This window comes from Thunnus albacares, chromosome 2 (genome assembly GCF_914725855.1).
Source record: "Thunnus albacares chromosome 2, fThuAlb1.1, whole genome shotgun sequence".
Taxonomy (NCBI): domain Eukaryota; kingdom Metazoa; phylum Chordata; class Actinopteri; order Scombriformes; family Scombridae; genus Thunnus; species Thunnus albacares.
In genome coordinates, this window is record NC_058107.1 from 10,202,816 (window position 1) to 10,223,271 (window position 20,456).

Genomic DNA, 20,456 nt, shown 5'->3' on the forward strand with positions numbered 1-20,456 from the left:
TAAGATTTACCAGCGTAGTTCCAAGTCACTTTTGAAACAATGGGTCTATCATTTCAGGCAGAGGTAGACAAGGTTCATTTCTAGCTGACGGCCGTCAATTTTGCTGATTGAAATGAACAACTGTGCTGGCAGGACAGATTTTATCAGCTGTAGCTCACTAATTAAGCTAATGTTAGCTCAATGAACTGGTTGGAAATGCCAAGGGTGGAGATACCATCAGGAGTACCAAGAGATTTCCTGGCGGGCAGCTCCACAGAAAGGGTCACCATAGGGAGAGAGAGAGAAAGAGAGACACAGAGAGAGAGAGAGAGAGAGAGAGAGAGAGAGAGAGAGAGAGAGAGAGAGAGAGAAAGAGGGTTATACTGTGCTGTGGTGATCGGCTACTCGAGTGGGCTGCCCAGCCCACTTCGGGGTTACTGTCTGTCTCTCTCCCCCAGTCTCTCATGTTATGTGACACAACATTGTTTTCACAAACTGTCTTGCTTTACATGAGTAACAAAGCCAACAAATGTAAAGTTAGGGCTGAAAAGTTAAGAGAAAAGAAGTTTAAATCCAAAAAAATAGAATCACAGAAATGCTTCAAAATAACATGATCGTGGGGCCAAAATAACTAAGAGGAGTTTCAGCATCACGGCCCACTGAAACAGTGGGCAGACAACAACAGGGATACTATAGTTTAAGTTTAGTTAGCAGATACAGATATTTAGTTCCATTTTCTGCTCTGGTTTCACAGAAATTTTTATATGCTATTTAACCAAAGTACTCAAAGTATTTTGTCTGTATGATTAGCTCAGACTGTTCAATCATGTAAGAAAAGCAAGACAAATTAATTATTTTGGTGGGTTTAGCAGTCAATTGCAAGACTAACAATATCAACTTGATCATTTTCATTGTGGTGTTCTTACGGTCAAACTTGAATTGGATTAGCCTCAGAAGAAACCCTCTTGTCAAAGCAGAAGTACTCTAAAAATGAGCCTCTTAAAAAACAGATATTGGCTATTAGCAAGTGAATGTGCCACTATTCAGTTTACACATCTGACCAGCGATGGATGTGTCATTGTTTGAGCTTGGGTGTTGTCCCACAGCTCACAGTCACACTGAGACTCTTGTCATCAGCCATGCATGTCACTGCCGGCCTTCTCCCAGTGCGTAGGTGCTGATGGGATGGCAGCCTCACAGGCCCAGCTGCAGCACCAGATACGCTTCTTATCTGTAATGCCCAATTATGGCAAAGAAACCAATGCTGTTTATATGCTAAGCCTGCTGGGGACCTGATGAGAAATGAAAAATGTCACACTCTCTCTCTTCCATGCTGACACACACTTGATGCTGTGACTATATCTTAATGATACACATCGCGGTGCGCCTATATGTTGATGTGCAGTGTGTAATGGTGGTTGCAAGGACGCCACATCACATCATAGCACGATGAAGGGTGAAGGGAGCATGATGAAATGAAATAAATTCCAATAATGATATGTAGATGAGGCGCCGGTCGACAAAACAGTTTCAGAAACAGATAAGAATCAATTCTGCTCAGCCTTAAGGAATCATGATAATGAATTCAGCGGCTCACCTGATAATCAGCAGTCAGCCACAGACAATAATAGCAATTTCAGATGGAGCGAGTCCTTCTCTTATTTACACTGTTGGCCTGCAGTCATGCAGTGATCACATTACTAACATTTAATGATGACATCCTATGCAGAAGCGGCATAGGCCCTTTTGCCAAGCTGGATTATTATTGATGTGTATGAATTTTCATTGACTCTCTGCACTTTGATTGTTTATTCATATTTTCTTGAGTTTGACAACATGAAACATAGTAAGTGTTTTGAAAATTTACTAGGGATGTAACTGAATATGAATATATGAATACCTTGATATGAACAGATGATGCACTCTGAACAGATGTGAACTGCATCTGAATTCGTGTGGGAATATATTTTTTCTCCACTAAGTTGACCTGTCACCTGATTGACACAATTAGTTTCCACTGGCCTTGCGCTCCTTCTTCTCAGATTCATGACTCAGTCAAATCTGAACGCTATGACATCACTGACACACTGCTGAAATCATCAGAACTATTTTTTTGTGTTATCAGTATCATCATTGATGCCCATTATAGAGAAATGTCAATAAAGTGGCTTAGAAATTATACAAAAGGCTCTGCTCATAACCAGATTTTGCCTTATAGTCAACAGATTGCCAAAAAGCAATTCAGGTGATTGTTGTCTGTACACCCATAGTTACAGTCTGAAAAGGAACTATTAGTGTTTATTGCAGCCTAACTTTTCATGATGTGGATTTGCCAAAATGTAAGTGAAAACAAACAAACAAACAAACAAACAAACAAAAATGTTAAGGTGCAGATAATTATGATCCATATTCTGTGGTAATTCCTCAAGTTTTGAATAAGATCATCAATTTTTGCCAGATTTGTTGTTCAGTGCAGGATAAAGCTTGACTGATGTACATGTGTTATTTAAACATATGCAAACAGATTTTTGTCAGTAGTGTTGTCATGTTTTGTCATGTCCTATTGCAGGCACAACTTCCAATGTATTTTACAAAATTTTTTTTTGGTCAGTAGCTTTCTTATTGTTTCAACACACTTCAGACCAACTTCATTTTCATCTGGGCTACTCATATTCTATGTACAACGACAAGTTTTTCAAGAACAACACATTTCTTTTTTTTTTTTTTTACCATTAATTTGATTAATTTATGTATATGGTTAAAATAGTTTGCACTTCTGTACAGTCTGTGAATAGCTAAGAAATTAAATGTCAGTAGAAAATAATTGAACACAGAAAACAAGGCAGTTTAGATAATGCCCATCAACTTCTGGCGTATGCCTGCCCACTCCCATCGTATATCAGAACACAGCCAGCAGCATAGCACAGCAGATATTTTTGTGTTACTGTGTCACTCTGACACACAAATTGATACAGAAAATGCATTTTCAGTTTATTAAAGCACTATTCAGACAAAGGCAATGGTTGACAGTCTGTGTTACAAACTTTTACAAGCTTTTATATAAAAAACAAATGAATAAAGCTAGATAACAAATGAGCTATAAGGGTTAAAGGTGATCTTAATGTCCCACTTCTGCACTTACTGTAGTGCTGTCTATGCCCAAATGCTCTATATTTGGTGTATGAGCATTGTCATGCAAATTCTTGTACAGCTTAAATTTTGCAAAAGGACAACATTCTATTGTTAAGAGATAATTTAGGGGTCTAGTGTTACCAATTTCCAAATCAGAGTTGTTATCCTTTGTACTCACTGCTTTCATGAGTGGCAGTGTTAGAATTAATGCAGCTCTTCTCCCAGCTCTCAATATTTCATAGATTTGTTTTGGCCTTTGAAGGCTTTAAACCTCTCTGGAACGAGTTATTTTCCTCCTCTTGAAGAGATCGTCGAATCCCCGGCCTCACCATCAATATTTAGAGCTGTGCTGCATCACTTTGGACACGCATAAATCCACTCTTGCTCTTAAATCATTTATTAAAAATGGGATCATCTTTGAATTTGAGACTCTATCTTATAAAGGCCAAATCAGACACATTCTGAAGGTTACTCTATAATTTATAGCTGTTATGGGTTTAATGTATCATGTCAGAGGGATCTGAACAAATGGATTCTGAGGAATGAGTGCAGAGACAAATGTACTCTCGGACACAATGAAATTCAAATTGGCGTTATGGATACACATCCAGCTGACGCTTTGGTTAGCAGTGAGTCCTGGATGGAGGAAACAGATGTTGGGCTTTAATTGCCTTGTAGTAAAATGATGAAAGTGCTAACATGCTGTGGAATATGAATCTCACTTCGGAAATAGTTAATTAAGGGATTCTTTACAGGAATATACATGGAAATCTTTTTTTGACTATCTGACTAAGTGGTTTAGTCAAATACTACAAGTATGATGTTTATAAATTAATATTCACTTTAGTCATTGTCATCTTTTTTTGACCAGGACATAACAGCCCACTCACTGGATGCTTTTATACAAAGTGCCTCACAGGTGCATACATTTTTAACTTGTACAGTCGTATAGGGAAGAGAGCTCTTAATCCTTGCAATGTTAGTGTGATGCTTTACCCACAGATATGCACGGTCCAATTCTTTCTTTCAAGAAATGTATCAAAAGGGTCTATTTATGTTTGGAAAGAAATATTGCTGTGTAAAATAAGCATTTGGGTTCTTCTATTGATGAATTTATGCATGTTTAATTTTTTGTATAACTGTAGTCTTCTTCCAAACAAATTTTGCAAGAAGAAAAAAATAAATGTAGAAAAACATAAAAGATTAATCAGAGGGAGGCAGAGCAATTTAACTACCGGGCATTATCAAAACAGGGTTTCATCTGTGGCTACATAATAACAGAAGCTTTTAAACAGCATATGCTGCAGGGCTGTTTTACCGTCAGAGATGCAAAGTCCTCATCATCAGATTGCTTCTCCAGAATCTTTTAACTTATGTTGGAGTGCTAGAGACAGACAGCAGAAGATCAGATTTTCCGGCCTTATTATGGGACCTCTCATCTCATAATAGAATTTCTTTCAATCAGTCAGAGGAAGTGGAAGGCAGGGGGAAGCAAAATAACACAGTGACCAGAAAACAAAGCTGGCAGGCATTGTCCTGCTTCCAAGACTCATGCAGAGACAGAGAGGCCCTCCAGACTCGAGTCTCCGGCTCTGGAGGGTATCTGTGTTATTGTGTGACACGGGCTGCTATGCCAGATGGCTAGTCCATGACGTAAACCCCACCCATACTTGTCAAAATGCCACCACGTTGGCTGGTGCAGGGCATGCTAAATCCCTCTCACGGGAGAAGGCCGTTTGCAACCATTCAGCTCCAATTACAAATCTTCAGTAGCACCCAAGGATTTGAGACCATCCAAATATGGTGATTACTCTGCAGTTCCTGGAGGGGTGAAGCTGAGAGCTGAGCTCTTCATTGGTATGCGCTGTTTACTTACTGTGTCCATCTGTTGATATGGTGAACAGACGCAGCTCGATTTTTCTGTGGAGGCCACACTGGAAGCTTGGCTCTCATAACAATTATCTGACATTATCCTGCAGTTTCATGGAATCATAAATAGTTGAACAATAGTCAAGCGACACAGAGCAATATGAGTAAAACACTTTCAACTTTATTAGGGACTGTACATAAATTATGAAGGGGGAAGGTGAGGACAGAAAGGGGGAGGGGTTATGTATTTTTCTTATTTGCTGAAGGGAGATTAGTCTGAAATTTTTGGGAGGGCAAGAGAGGAACTTTGATTTGTCCATGTCCCAGATTTATAATTTATTTCTTTATTTTCTTGCCGATTTACTGACATTGAAAACTTGCCTTTTGTGTGTACCATGGATCACAAAGATTTATTGGACAGCCATTGTGTCACTGTGTCAGAGTTTTATTTTCTGTAGCTAGTGCATAGGATATGTGAATTGTGAGAAACAATAGATGTGGAGTAGTAGTTTCTTTCTAAGTAGCCAACAGTTGCCGTCACTTTATTCTGCATTGTCATAACTACCATAAAGTTAAATGTACAGTATAATATAGAGTTAACCTATAATATAATGCACTTTCAGCACTATCCAACTCATTCTAGTAATGGGTAAAGGGAAAAAAATACAGTGCTAAAGCCTCTCAGAGTTGCTGGCTGTGCCCCATCAACTTATTCAGTGACAGTGGTTATTCAGTACAATACATTATTCATTCAGTTGCTGTTGGTTTAAAAATAGAGAACAGCCGGAGAGATTGGCAAACATGACGCACCATTTGTTATGTTTACCATATTTTTTGAAATTGCTAATTCCACTCTTAATGTGCGACTTGGGCTCTGTAAAAATGATTGTTTCATTAACATATTAAGTCTGAAATCAGGGTTGAGTTGATCAATTAGGGAGGATGGTGTGAAGGTCCTTGTTGATGATTGGCTCATTGGTCTGTGGGAACACATCCATAACGAGATAACTGATGTCAAAGTCAAGGAGAGGATCCAAAACAAATAATTAACAATGCAGGTGATGCCCTTGCTATTTGAAAAAGTCAATCATGAGATTCAGCCCCCTCCCCACCCTAATAATTGTCACACAGTCTCTTAGAGGTGTGAATCAGTGAACAGGTTTTTTGTCATGGTTTCCTCTTTGATACTGTATGCCATTTTCTCTTTCGCCATTGACATGTCACTGTCACAGTACTAAAGTGATGCTCTGTTAAAAATCACAGTCATGAGTCACTTTAATGAGAGCAGAGGGGTATTTTAAGTCCACACATTAAATCTGGTGCTGAATTTAGTTGTGTCAGACCAAAGAGGCTGATGGGGCTGGCTGAACAAGGACCAGCTCTCATTCACCTCTAAGCACACAGATAGGCAGTCTGGTGACTCCTCAGGGATTATTTGTGGGTTATAAGGACCAAGATGGATCTAGCACTGTTTGAATAACCACTTCACTGTCTACGTGGTGCTACTCACTGCTTCTATAATGCTTCTATAATTAGCCATGTAGAACCAGAGGGGCTCAGTGTAACATCCAGAGGCTCCTTGATGAACTAAAGGTTTTTGTAAAAATCTGTGTTTTTAAAATTGAGTCTGAATTCCACCAGGCCACACTTACATAAATTACAGGGCAGAGAAGCATTTTTGTCAGAACTGGTTTAGTCAAAGCCTCATTTCAGTCTAAATGGTTTATCTTTCCATATCTGGATAATGCAGGGAGACCACCCATAGATGCATAGGTGGATCAAAAATGATCCAGCTGATCCGTTTAATTTCAGCATGTTATACTCCATATATGCCTCAAAAATGATGCATTATTTTAAACAGCAAGATAATTTTATATTTAATGTGTGTAGGTGTTATATATATTTTTGCCTCAGAAAAATGAATATCACTAAATTAATAGCTCTTTTACATTTACATTTATACAATTAGGTGAGAATTTCTGCCATTATAATAGTTCCCTCAGGCGTATTAGATGAATGTATTAATCTTCTTTTGGCTGTTCCCGTTAGGGGTTGCCACAGCGGATCCATTTCCATCACTTCCTGTCCTCTGCATCTTCTTCTGTTGTGCCAATCACCAGCATGTCTTCCTTCACCATATCCATTAACCTCCTCTTTGGTCTTCCTTTTTTCCTTTTGTCCAACCTCAGCTGTCCGTCTAATATACTCATTCCTTATCCTGTCCATCCTTGTCACTCCCAATGTAAATCTTAGTATCTTCAACTCTGCCACGCCAGCTCCGCCTCCTGTCTTTTCGCCTCCAAACCATACAACATAGCCTCTCTCACTACACTCTTGTAAACCTTCCCTTTCACTCTTGCTGGTAGACTTCTGTCACAGATCACTCCTGACACTCTTTTCCACACACTCCACCCTGCCTGCACTCTTCTTCACCTCTCTTCTACACTCCATTACTTTGACCAGTTGACCTCAAGTATTTAAACTCATCCACCTTCGCCACCTCTACTTCTTGCATCCTCACCATTCCGCTGTCCTCCCTCCCATTTACGCTTATGCATTCCATCTTGCCTGTTATTCCCTCTTCTTCCTCTTCTCTCCAGTGCGTACCTCCACCTCTCCACGCTCTCCACAACCTGCTCCCTACACTCACTACAGATCACAATGTCATCCACGAACATCATAGTCCACAGAGACTCCTGCCCAATCTTGTCCCTAAACCTGTCCATCATCAGTGCAAACAAGAAAGGGCTTAGAGCCGATTCACGATGTAATCCCATCTCCACCTTGAACCCATCCATCACTCCAACCACACACATCACCATTGTCACACTGCCCTCATACATACCCTGCACCACTCCTACATAACCTCTCCGCCACTCCCAACTTCCTCATACAATACCACACCTCCTCTCTTGACCTAGCTTCCACTGCTATTTCCCATAACTTCATGCTGTGGCTGATCATTTATATACCTCTGTAGTTACTACAGCTCTGAACATCACCCTTATTCTTGAACATTGGTGGCAGTACAGTTCTTCTCCACTCCTCAGGCATCCTCTCACTTTCCGTGATTGTGTTTAACAATCTAGTTAAGAACTCCACTGCCATCTCTCCTAAACATCTCCATGCCTCCACAAGTATGTCATCTGGACCAACCACCTTTCCACTCTCCATCCTCTTCATAGCTGCCCTCACTTCATCCTTGCTAATCCACCACACTCCCTTATTGGCTCTTCTCACATCTTCCAACCTTTTCTCTCTCTCTCATTTTCTTGAATGTGAAAGCACTCCATCCACCCTCTTAACACACTCTCCTCACTAGTCAGCACATTTCTATCTCTGTCCTTCATTACCCTAGTCCTATTCTCCTTCCTTAGTGTCCTACCTGTCATATAACTTGCCATATGCCTTTTCCTTAGCCTTTGCCACCTCTCTCTTTGCCTTACACCACATCTCCTTGTACTTCTGTATACTTTCCTCACCTCTCTGGCTATCCCACTTCTTCACCAACCTCTTCCTTTGTAGATGATGCACCAAGTACCTTCCTAGGTGTCTCCCTCATCACTTTTGCAGTAGTTACCCAGCCATCCGGCAACTCTTCACTAGCACTCAGTGCCTGTCTTAACTCCTCGCTGAACTCCACACAACAGGCTTCCTTCTTCAACTTCACTTCACTTCCATTTGATCCATGGCTCTGCCTTCATTCTCTCCCTCTTCTTGGTCTCCAAAGTCAGACCAACATTCAATGCTACCTCGCTACATTCTCCCTTGCCACCACCTTGCAGTCTCCAGTCTCTTTCAGATTGCACCTTCTGCATAAGACATAGTCCACCTGTATGCACCTTCCTCCATATGTCACCCTGTTCTCCTCCCTCTTCTTGAAATACGCATTCACCACAGCTATTTCCATCCTTTTCGCACCCACCACGCACGACCCACCACCCACCGCCCACCACCATCTGTTCTTTCACATTCCTCTCCTTGACACCTCCTTGATACCTGTCCATCACCTCCTGATCTCCTCTGTTCCCTTCACCAACATGCCCATTTAAGTCCACTGCAATCACCACTCTCTCCTCCGTGGGTAAACTCTGCACCACTTCATCCAACTCACTCCAGAATTCTTCTTTCTCTTCCATCTCACACCTAACTTGTGGGGCATGTGGGCTGACAACATTCATTGTAACACCTTCAATTTCCAGCTTCGTACCCATCACTCTGTCTGACACTGTCTTCACCTCCAACACACTCTTGACATACTCTTCCTTCAGGATTACCCCTACCCCATTTCTCCTCCCATCCACACCATGGTAGAACAGTTTGAACCCACCTCTAATGCTCTTGCCCTTACTCCCCTTCCACCTGTACCCATACTCTACCTTCCTTCTCTCCATCATATCAGCCAGCTCTCACCCTTTACCAGTCATAGTACTGACATTCAAAGTTACAATTCTCACCCCCACACTCCTACCCTTCCTCCTCTCCCCCTGCCTCCTGACATACCTTCCCCCTCTCCTGTTCCTTCACCCAATAGGTCAACTAACCAACAGGTACCGATCAGTCTACCAGTTGGTAACCCAGGCCTCGACGGATCCACTATGGAAATCTGATTTATGATCTGCATATTTGATTTGGCATAGGTTTTATGCTGGATGCCCTTCTTGATGATGAATGCATTAATAATAATTTAATAGCTAAGTAGCTTAGCTAAGAGGTTTAGATTAATATTTGTTTGATAATTTGATGATAGAAATGGCAAATAAACATTACAAACTTTACATAACTTTACATGCCAGTGTAAAATTCCAATAAATATTTAGATGACAGATACAGTATGGACTAACATGGTTGAAAGCTCTGGAGAAACCTAGTAAGTGGATTTTGAGTTAAGATTATTTTTTATTATTTATTATATTATTTTAAATAATACAGTTGATCTGTAATATACATTGACAGTTCTAAACTGTTCCTTAGGTTGAGCCTTCTGACAGGGATTGCGAACTCCTTCGTAGTAAACCTGGTTGTACTTTTTATTCATTTTTTGATTGTTTTGTTTATCCAAATTTAATTTATTCAGTCTATACTAAAAAAAATACTTAAAATAAATCAAGGGGATTTTTTTGATAAGCAAAGACTCACTGTTAGACTCCCAATATAATGCCTCAAATGATTACCATCTACCTTTTAAAATATTATTTTTTGATTTGATTTGATGACATCATAGTATTATGCATCAAGAAAATTACAATCCAAGGTTTGTTTTGTCATCCTCATAATGTAAATATCCCAAGCAATCGGGGATAATCAAAACCGTAATCCCTCTGTCAGTAGATTTCCCACAGACAGTTTCAGACCTGATATTCTCTCTGTGACTTACTGCTGTGCACTGTAAATTCTCTCTCTGTAAGCTGGCCCTTATACCAGCTTCTGCTCTGCTCGGCTCAGCCCTGTGACGTCCATGTCCATGTGGGTGTTTTGCAGTTCTGTCATTGACAGACAGTGTAATGATGCCCTATGGATGAGCCCCGCTGGGTCTCGGAGCTGCCATACACCGGTCTCCTCACACTGCCATAGAATGCCAATCAGCTGCCCCTCGGCATAGCCTCTCTACTCACCTGTCTCTCCTTACTCTGTGCGTGTCTGCCTGCACCCACTGCCGTGTACATCTGTGTGATTGTCTTTGCACTGGTGTCATTTTCTTGGCAGGTCTGGCGAAGCCCATGGGGCTGGTGGAGGGACCTGGAGGCCTTGGTCAGGGGGGAGCTGCTGCCACTCTGGGAGAGGACAGTCGTGATGCCGAGGGGAAGTACGAGGAATATGGCTATAATGCTCAGCTCAGTGACCGCATTTCTCTGGACAGGAGCATCCCAGATTACAGGCCTAAAAAGTATGTCCATTGTCTGTTTCTTCTAATTTTTTGTCATGTACATTCATTCTCCCTCCAACTACAGCTCAACACCTTTTTTCCCCTGGCAGGGTTGTGTAATGTTAGAGAGACTTGTAACTGGAAGGTTTTTCAGTTTAATCCCTGTAGCAGTTGATGGGCTCCATTTTTTCTGTGGCACACAATGTACCACAGGACTTTTTGCCAGGAAACAGGCATTTTCATCAAGTGCACAGTGGTTTTTTATGCTCTTCTTCTTTTTGGTGATTATTGGTATTTTGGTGCTTCTCCAGGACATTTACTTTGCCAAAATAGAAGCAGTGTTGCAGTACAAGGTGTATCAGAAAGGATAAAACAGTGCAGTTAAATGTTGGTGAGGATTACTAGAATTTCCAAGAATTCCCTGCAAGCTCAGACCAGGTCAAAAGTGCATGATACACTCATGCTATTTTTATGCTTCTGCTAAGTGGTAAAGTCTGAACAGATTCCATAGTCCACCAGTTCTATTTGGGTATAATTCACTTTTGGAGAAATATGAAGACATTTATGTCTAAGTACATGTAGCAGCAGTGTGAATGATTGTGATCCAACAAAGAACTGTCAGTATGCACTTAGTGAGGCTGCTGAATCCTCCATAGATGTTAGTGACAGGTTGGTGGATGCTATGTACTTTCATTTCAATTCAAGGTGCTGTATATTTTCCTGATGTCTTTATTTTTATTCAAGATTTTTCTATGCAGAGCAATGGATCTACTGCCTGCTGTAGAGTTGCTGATGTGATATTTTGGAAAGTCATATGGATTACAGACTGCCTCACATTGGTTTCCATATTAAACAGAAAAATGCAAATGTTACCCTTGTAAATTTAACGGCTGCCAGCAGGAGACATTTTTGTACACCTGGTGGTTTATGACAATAATTTTGTGCTGGCCGCCATCAGTTTCCATTGGCACATGGCATGTTGTAAACTTGCCCCAACGCCAAATAACATGAGGGCTCTAGCAGTATGAGTAAAGTTGTTTTGTACTACAAACACATTTTTAATAAAAAAAGAACACTGGCTGATAACTGTATAGAAATTGTCTGTTTAATAGAGTTGCCTTTGTGCTTCAGTGTTCCTGATGAAACATGCATAGATATGCAAACTTGCCAACTTTCCTTCCACTTCTCCTCTTTACCTCCTCATAAGGGAGAGTCTCCAGGGGCTGCTATGACCTGCAGGTAGGTGGTCATGTGACCGACAAGAGAAGCTAAGCTAGCACTACTGCTTGCGAGATAATCTGTCAGCATTCTTACTGCGGAATAGCTGTGCAAACCAATATTACAATGTCATCTCATGGATCACACTGGGCTTGATGTTGTGCTTTTTGTGTTTTTATGTAAAAAAAAACCTGACACATATCAGGTTGAACTGATTATTGACAGGGACATTTGTTTTTGTCTTACTACAACGGCATTGTGCTCTTCATTATCTGATATTTCTCTAGTCAGACATTCTGAATAGAGATGAAGAACTGCAATACAGAAACTATAAAGTAAACCTTGATTTGCAATAAATTAGAAAATGTTAGTAATGATTACATTTGAATCACAGTGAGTGTTGAAAGAATAAAGAAACAACAGAAGCAGGTTCATTAACAAGAATTACTGCATTTTCAGCACAGTTATGTTTTCAGGACAGTTATGTTATGGCTGTCTGTACTAGAAACCTTCTTACAGTACGAGTAGACAAGCTACTGCAGCAAGGCTACCAAAAGAAAGCCTATTTACACCCTCAGCTGTCTCCATCAGTCACATGACCCTCGCTTTGTAGGTTGTAGTTGTCCCTTAAGAATCTCATTCCCTGCAAGCCTCCCTTACCTCTTGTTTGGTACTTTTTATCTTCTTCATCTGTTTTATAACCCAACTCCACTTAATCCTTCTGCCTCTCTTGTCAATGCATTCAGTTTGGCCACAGGGCATCTTAGGGCCTCGGCCATGGGGAGTCTGACAAAAGAAAATTACTTTAGACATGCCTAATCCAGACATTAAAGGACATGGACAAGATGATGGTCATAGTTTAACAGCCATTTTATAATGTTGCAATAAAAAGAATCCTGAATTACTTTATTTTTTTATGAAAGAGCCAGTGGACACCCAGCAAGCAGCCTTAATGGTCCTTTTAAAATAAATTTTATATTTAGAATGTGAACTACAGCTGTGATACAGTGCTGCAGGAGATGGATTGGGGAGGGGAGGTGGGGTAATCAGGGCTGCCAGTGGCATTTATATCACACACTGTCATAGAACAATGGAGACAGGCAGAGACACTGAGAGGAAATCTGACGGCCAAGAGAGGTTTCTGAGGGCTTTAGTGGGGATAACAATTCATTTCATCCACGCTGCTTTGTTCCGAGCTCTTTTTCACGCCCAGAAAAATTAGACAAGAGTGGAAAAGGGAGGAAGAGGGTGAGTAAAAAGGAGCCGGCTAATTAATAAAGTCAGCTGAGAGTGCCTCTGGAATGAAAGGGTTTTAGGAAATTCCTCTTTTTTAATCAACTTATTCAACAAAAAATGGGGTGTGAGACAAAAGGGAAATGAGCGTTGGAGGTTTGCTGAAGTGGTTGTTTCCGGTTTTGAATGTCGCCTACTTTGATATGTTCAATACTAGTTACATGGTTGTGATTAGATTCTTCAGGCTTGTCCTCATATACTCTATATTATAGGATCCCAGTCTCCTCCCTCCTGATATCCATCCCTGTGCATCAGTCCATCATGTGTCAATTTCTGATACACAGAATTATTTTATGCTTCCATAAACAAGCACACGGAGTCAGACTGTGGACAGAACATGTCATTTCAAACAACGTAAAGCTTGAATACATGACAGGTAACCGATAGGTACACTGTATAATAAAGACTTAGTACATTTGTTGTGGAACATAATGGAAATCAATACAGTGCAAAGTTCAAACATAATTTTCTTTGGGTTTTCTGTTTATGTCATTGAAACAGCACTTTGAAGAACAAGAGAAACATCAAAGCACTGCTCTAAGCAAGTAAAGGAATTGTTCACAGAAAGAAAATGTGCTTTTCTTGAGAGTCCAACCAACACAGTACTGTAACTGCCAGCATTGTTGTGGTACTAGTCATGACTTTTAGGGTGCTTTCACAACCAACCTATTTTGTTCAGTTTAAATGAACTCTGGTGTGTTTGCCAGGCTGGTGTAAAAGCTGTCAATCAAATTCTGGTATGGACTAAACAACTAGACAACAACATGAAAAGGTGGGTCTCAGTCAGCTTCCAAGTGGACTTTGATGCGGTTGGTTGTGTGTTTTGTAGTAGATATGTGATTTTAGCATGAATTCAAAAGTTGAGCTACTATTTAAACCCATCTGCTGATTATGAACAATCAAGGAAGCAAACTTATAAACTATCTCCATTATACAAATTATTTGGTAACTATGGTAAGACTGTGACAATTATCACTATTGAGGAGCAGCACATTGTATTTATAATGACGATTTGTGTGGAATCCTGATGTCTTGGGGGGTTATGGTGTATTCTTATTTGCTTGTCTATGTAAACTGTTGTATGTTTCTGGGGCATATTTTGTGTTTTTTACTATGTGCTGCAGCACAAATTGACCACTTGGGACAATTAATAAACTTGAAGTTGAAGTTGAACTTAACGGATGCCCTGATACATCAGAAAGTGAAAATGAGTAAAAACAGAGGTGTGTCCTCTCTTTTGTTTTGTTCCTCATTAAAATGTAAGTGAATCGTAGTTACCACACAATAACTATTCCCCAGTTATACAATTAAGGAAACCTCACTTTCATCCTGTTTCTACCTTGTTGTCATTATTCATAAAATGAGGTTGAGTTGCAGTCTTGTAATGCTCATAATTTGGATTTCAGGAATTTCTCTCAGGAATTTGATTTCCCAATGTGGGTCCATGTATGACTTCATGTTCATACAGCTCTTGGTTCATTTGTATCTGAACATGAACAGGTCCAGAACTAACAGGCAACCATGTATCATTATTTTGCTTGGTCTCAGTCTACCATCTGTACTCTGCTGCAGCTTAGGGTAAGAAAGACAGTCACATATTTCTAATTTCTAATTCTGATTTTGTGAGCAAAAGGTGACTGCGGCACTGCAGAAGTGAGGTTAAACGAAGGAAGCAGGCACCTCCTCTCTAATGCACTTTTAATTGAGCAGGAGTCATTCAGCGGAGAGGACTTTGATGACTACAGGAAAGCAAAGTCCACCACCATGACTGAGTGATCCACACATTCTCAAGTCTCTCCCTCTCTTCTTAAACCTACCTGTCTGCGGCAAAACCAATTTATAGTAATTACAGATGCAACTGTCTCTTGCTCAAAAACCTGTAATCCCCATTCACTGCCCGCTAGCCTGTGTTTCTCTCTTCTGCTCTTCACTTCTGCAAGTGACATTCTTAACTGAGATACCAAGGGACTTAAGTAGGCTCTATATTACGGTGACTCTGAGCCTGTCATTCGTTGTCCTTGGGAGGCTTAGGTACGATAACAGCTCATTGGGCTGTGGAGAGAAAAACAATAAAGGCAGACAAGCTGGTAAGATTACTGATGCCCACAAAACAAACATTAAATGTAACTCTTGTCACTCATAAATAGAAAAATGCAATTCAAAGCATCAACCTGCTTCTCACTGACTAGTTCTCCTCCTCCAAGAGGATTCTTATTCAATTACTCCTAATCTCACTTCTATCTTTATTGTCACTTTCCTGAAGATTTGATTTATATTTTGTCAAAATAGCAGTTAAACCCAAAACTGTATTGAAGCACAACAGATGCTCTGCTTCCCCAAGGACCCCTTGTCTTGTGTTTGCCTGCCTGTGGGAGAGTGATAACCAGAGAGGACTACGAGGGAGGCTGAAGAAACAGGCTTACCTCATCTCCTAAGCGTCTGATACTGCAGAATGGGATCGTAAGGTCTCCGCGGTGCAGGGGCTCCTGCTGCAAATTGTTGCTCTTTCCAGTGCTGGAGTTTATCTCCTAGATGGGGCAAGGGGAGGGGGGGAGTGGTACGGAGAAATGACAAGGCAAACGATTATCTTCCTGAGAGGAGTGCTCGTGGATTGGAAAGTTGCTTTGGTGTTGCCTGCACTGCGTGGGTTACGGGAGGTTAATGTGAAATTTCACAGCGAATAAGAGCGGCCAGCGGGGAAAAAGTCAGAGGGAGCGGCCGGGGCTGCAGGCTGGTGGAGGAGGAGAAGGGGGAGGTGTGATAGGAATACATCTTAATCTGGCGCTCTGTTTCTGTCAAAGCTTGTTCCGGGTCAAATTATGAGCGCTGGCCAGTGAGCTCAGTCCCATTACAAACAGATGAGTCGATCGCTCATCCTGTTATGGCTTTACAAGGCTTCCACGCTACTGCAGACAGGTACAAATTTAAGGTTGAGCGATGCCCTAAATTGGATCCAGTAACTAGGGCAATGGAACTACAATATTACTTTACGATCTCGACACTGAAATCCAGCCTCACACCAAATCTCAACTAGAAGCGATAAGGGTGCCTTGCCCCCGCTGACATTTTCAAGATATTACTGTGGTAATATTCATTAAACACTGCCTCTCCACTGGTCGTAAAACTGGACAGGAGTGAAATATACATTATTTTGTTTTGCGCAGTTGCCATGTGGTGGCTGTGATTCTGCAAAGGAGAACTGTGGTGAAAAAATGCCCCCACAAACTCACTGCCAGATTTGTCATTGTATTTATAGACCTGGCAAGGCTGATTGAGAGAGGCAATAGAGAAAGCTGTGAGAGGGAACCAAGGAGTTGCTGAGGGAGAGCATAAATGCACAGGGAAGGACTGAAATGATACAGTGGGGGATGGGAGGGGGTGGCAGGGTGGTGGTTATCAATCAAAACACTTGTGCATTTACTCTTACGACTAGAGTGTGAGAGCAGGGCTTAAAGTATAGATAGACTTACGCAGTGTGCTCCATCATAAACACTCTCTGTGGTTTAGTTTTTTTCCCCCACTTTTATTACCTCTGCTGTCAAATGCATGTGGGCTGCGGTAATGGAAGTGATTGATAACAGTGCATGAAATTAAGCTTTCCTAGTCCACAACAGCAAGCACTAGCCTACTTGGCCAGAGAGACTAGGCAGCAGATTGCCATTCCCATGCATGAATCAATGCCAATAGGTGTAGGTGTGAAACTATTAAAAATAAATGAAGATGTCTGAGTGCTTCTCAGTCTGTATTATATCCATACCACCTTAAGAATCAAAAGTTGTATTAATACCTGAAGCTGGACTCTGCACTGTTGCTTTAGTGTCCCACAAAGCAAACAGATCACCAATAGTGAATGCTTATTTGGGCTAAACAGTCAATCCTTTTTGTATCAAAAACGCAGTGTGAAAGAGCAGAAATCTACTCAGCTGGCACCAATTAACATAAATTCTTTGAGTTGGCAAAAACAGCAAAAAAGATATCTTGGATGTTGTCTAGTTGATAACTGCCTGTACTATATGACTGGCCAGGCGTATGGAAGCAGAAGCATCTTTTGAGTGGCAAATAGTTTTCTACATAAAGAACAGTACCTAGCAGGTAACTTGGCAGCTGTTGAGTGTTAAAGACAAACAGCTGGTGAACAGTTGTGGCAATCTCCCAGTTAAACATTTAAGCACATCATTATCAGCGTTTTAAGGTTGTCACCACTAGGATCCAGAAATGTGTCTGGCCCGTCAGTCTGTGACACTAATGTTGCCTTAAGCAGCTACAGTGCAGAGCTGTCAGCTTTAGGTGATTTACTAGCAGTTTGTCATTATTACCATAACTGGCTGAATACACAGCTGTTTTCAGTAAATGCAACGCCATTTTTGAATGTCAAGATGAATGACATGAGGGTGAGGGGTGAATATGATGATTGTTGCATAGAAAACTAGATTTACTTAGAGGCTTATTTTTCTCTGACTGACTGTAGATAATTTTGTGTTAATACTTAGTATAATCATATCTTGTTTAATGCTCTGTAGACATGAAATGCAGGCCTGTGTAGTTTCATTTCTAGAAAATAATAATTAGAAATGCAATGCTACAGTGGTTGGAAAAAAATCTCAATTTCAACATGTGGCAGTCGCAGCCTTCCTACATAATTCTGGTATTTCTCTACATGTACAGGGATAGAAAAACATTGTATAAGCTAGAAAATGTTTCACTGAAATTCAACCAGCAAACTAGTCTCCAAAATCTTTTAGTGCCCCTTATTTCTTAACCATCTTCTATTTGTCCACTCGCCTTCCATGTATGTGTGAGGAGTCCAAATAAAGTACACATCTTGCATTTAAATAGTCCAGACAAACCTCTATGTGGAGTGACACAATTAGTTGAATACATTTAAATTTAAATTAAAGTTAAAAGTAACTAGGTTAAATAATATAATAATAATAATGATAAATTTACAGCTGCAGTTAATGTGACAAGTGTCCTTTATAAATATGATAAATTAGATAAATGTATAAAGTAAATACCAGATGGAAAAGTAGAAATTGCTGCAGAAATCCTTTTTACTTCCCTTTTTCTTTTATTTTTATATGCAAAGTGTACTTAATCACTATATAATTACACAAGTAAATAAGATGCCAGCTGTTGTGTCATCCCACATAATTGCTAGTTCCGCTCTCATTCTCATTCTTGAAAGGTGAGAACGTACTAACACATGCCTGCCACACACACACACACACACACACACACACACACACACACACACACACACACACACACAAACCAGTGGCTGTGGACTCTGAGGAGGGTTCCAGTGGGTGGAGAAAGGAGGATGTAACTTTAGCACCATGCTGGGATCCATCTGCTGTGTGGCCGTCCCCCTGCGGCCTGACCCCATGGATGCTGCTGACTCAAGCTGACATCCCAGTTCACCGGGGTATCGGGGCATTGAGCACCAGTAGAGTTCAGATGGCTCACAGCATCCTTGCTGCAAGCGTGCTGTCTTTGAACAAAACATGTTCAAGGTGGCATTGCTTCACCATTTAGACTTTGATACCAACACTGCAACGTTTTATATCTTAGAATATGACGACACAGTGAACAAAAGAAATCTGCAGTGTCATAACCACTGTTAGATTTGGGTAGAGCTTAGATTTTAATTTGTTCAATTTTATGAGCTTGAGCACACAGAAATAATGCAATATAACATCAAACTAAACACTTGGTCATTGCTCATCACTTCCTGTGGGCAGAAGATTTCCCTACAGTGACTGTACACAACACTGCAATTTCATTTGGGCATTTAGAGGACGTTTACTGTATCTTATTAGTTGAGATTAAGGATGCTCTTCTCTGTAGCAGTCCCAATTTGTGATTCAGGATGATGAGAACACATATTTAAATAACATCCTTGCCGGGTGCTGATTTTCAAGACTGCATTATTTTTCTCTATCACATCTAATAATCTGTGATAGCATGTGAGACTGATAATTTCTGACAAATCAATATATTGTCTTATCAATAGGTCTGACGTGAATGGTATTTCACTTGGCAAATGCAATATGTCAGGGTCAAGTCTGACTTGATGTTTAGCAAAAGACTTCAAGAGCTTAGCAGCATTTACTGAGACTACAGTAAATAGAACTCATAGATTTGTTTACACTGTAATTAATCTACTGTATGTCAATTAGATATTCTAATACACAACTGTGTTACAAGTGTTTCATTATAGCCAAGATCGCTTGTAAATAATTCACAACAATTATAATATCCACCTCATTATCCCTACATAATGACTCAGCACTGCTGAATAAGATATGTGAAAACACAGAGAAACAAAGGCAGAAGCAAGTGAAATGTGTTTGTCAGCTGTTGCGTTCGTAGCCTACTGTAACTGGAGCAGTGTGGCATGATTCAAAAGATGTTGGCTTTGTGTGAATTCACAGTGGCCATAGGAATCAGCTAAGTGCTTCTGACCAGTCAACACTGTTATTTCTGACTTCAAAGCCACTGTGAATATGAGAAAAAATATTGTATTTTACTGGAAATGACAGGGAAGTTAGACAGACTTGAGAATGGAGATTATCAGTGGAGGAGAACAAAATTTTGGCTGAGCGAGTGCGAGTGAGACTCTGAGACCAAGTGAATGTACTGTACATTTGTATGGCCTTGTGTACAGTTCATTTTTTTAATTGGGTCATTGTAAGCGGCAACATGAGGTTGGATTCCAATCAGTGATGTGTCGGCTCAGCCGGCTCCTTTAAGTGAACGATGGGAGCCTGCTACTGTCTGAGAGCTGATTTCTTTTTTTCTTTCTTTCTTTTTTTTGGTAAATTGATATAAGACAGAATAATAGGATGATCTTTTTGCCACACTGCTCGGCCACACACACTCCATGCACTGATTGAATGTTGTGTTGATGTGTATGTGTGTGTGATGCCAGACAGAGATTATACCATCAGGTTAAAAGCAGGCAGGGGGCTGAGGGAATGTAGCTGCCCTTTGTTGTTCTCTCTTTCATTTGCCCATTTCTTTTAGCATTTTTAACATTTACCTGACACTGTTTTGGATAGTTCAATATAAATAAAATGTTCAATACACACGTGTAATA

At 40.5% G+C, this 20,456-nt stretch overlaps 1 protein-coding gene across 1 annotated transcript in view; it reads left to right on the top strand.

Annotated features, from left to right (window-relative positions):
- The window catches only part of galnt9 (polypeptide N-acetylgalactosaminyltransferase 9), a 96,797-nt gene that overhangs the window by 7,359 nt on the left and 68,982 nt on the right, over window positions 1-20,456 (top strand). Inside the window, exon 2 of the mRNA XM_044365268.1 lies at window positions 10,687-10,867. Within this exon, the coding sequence (XP_044221203.1) occupies window positions 10,687-10,867 (181 nt within the window). The remainder of the gene's footprint in view (window positions 1-10,686; window positions 10,868-20,456) is intronic.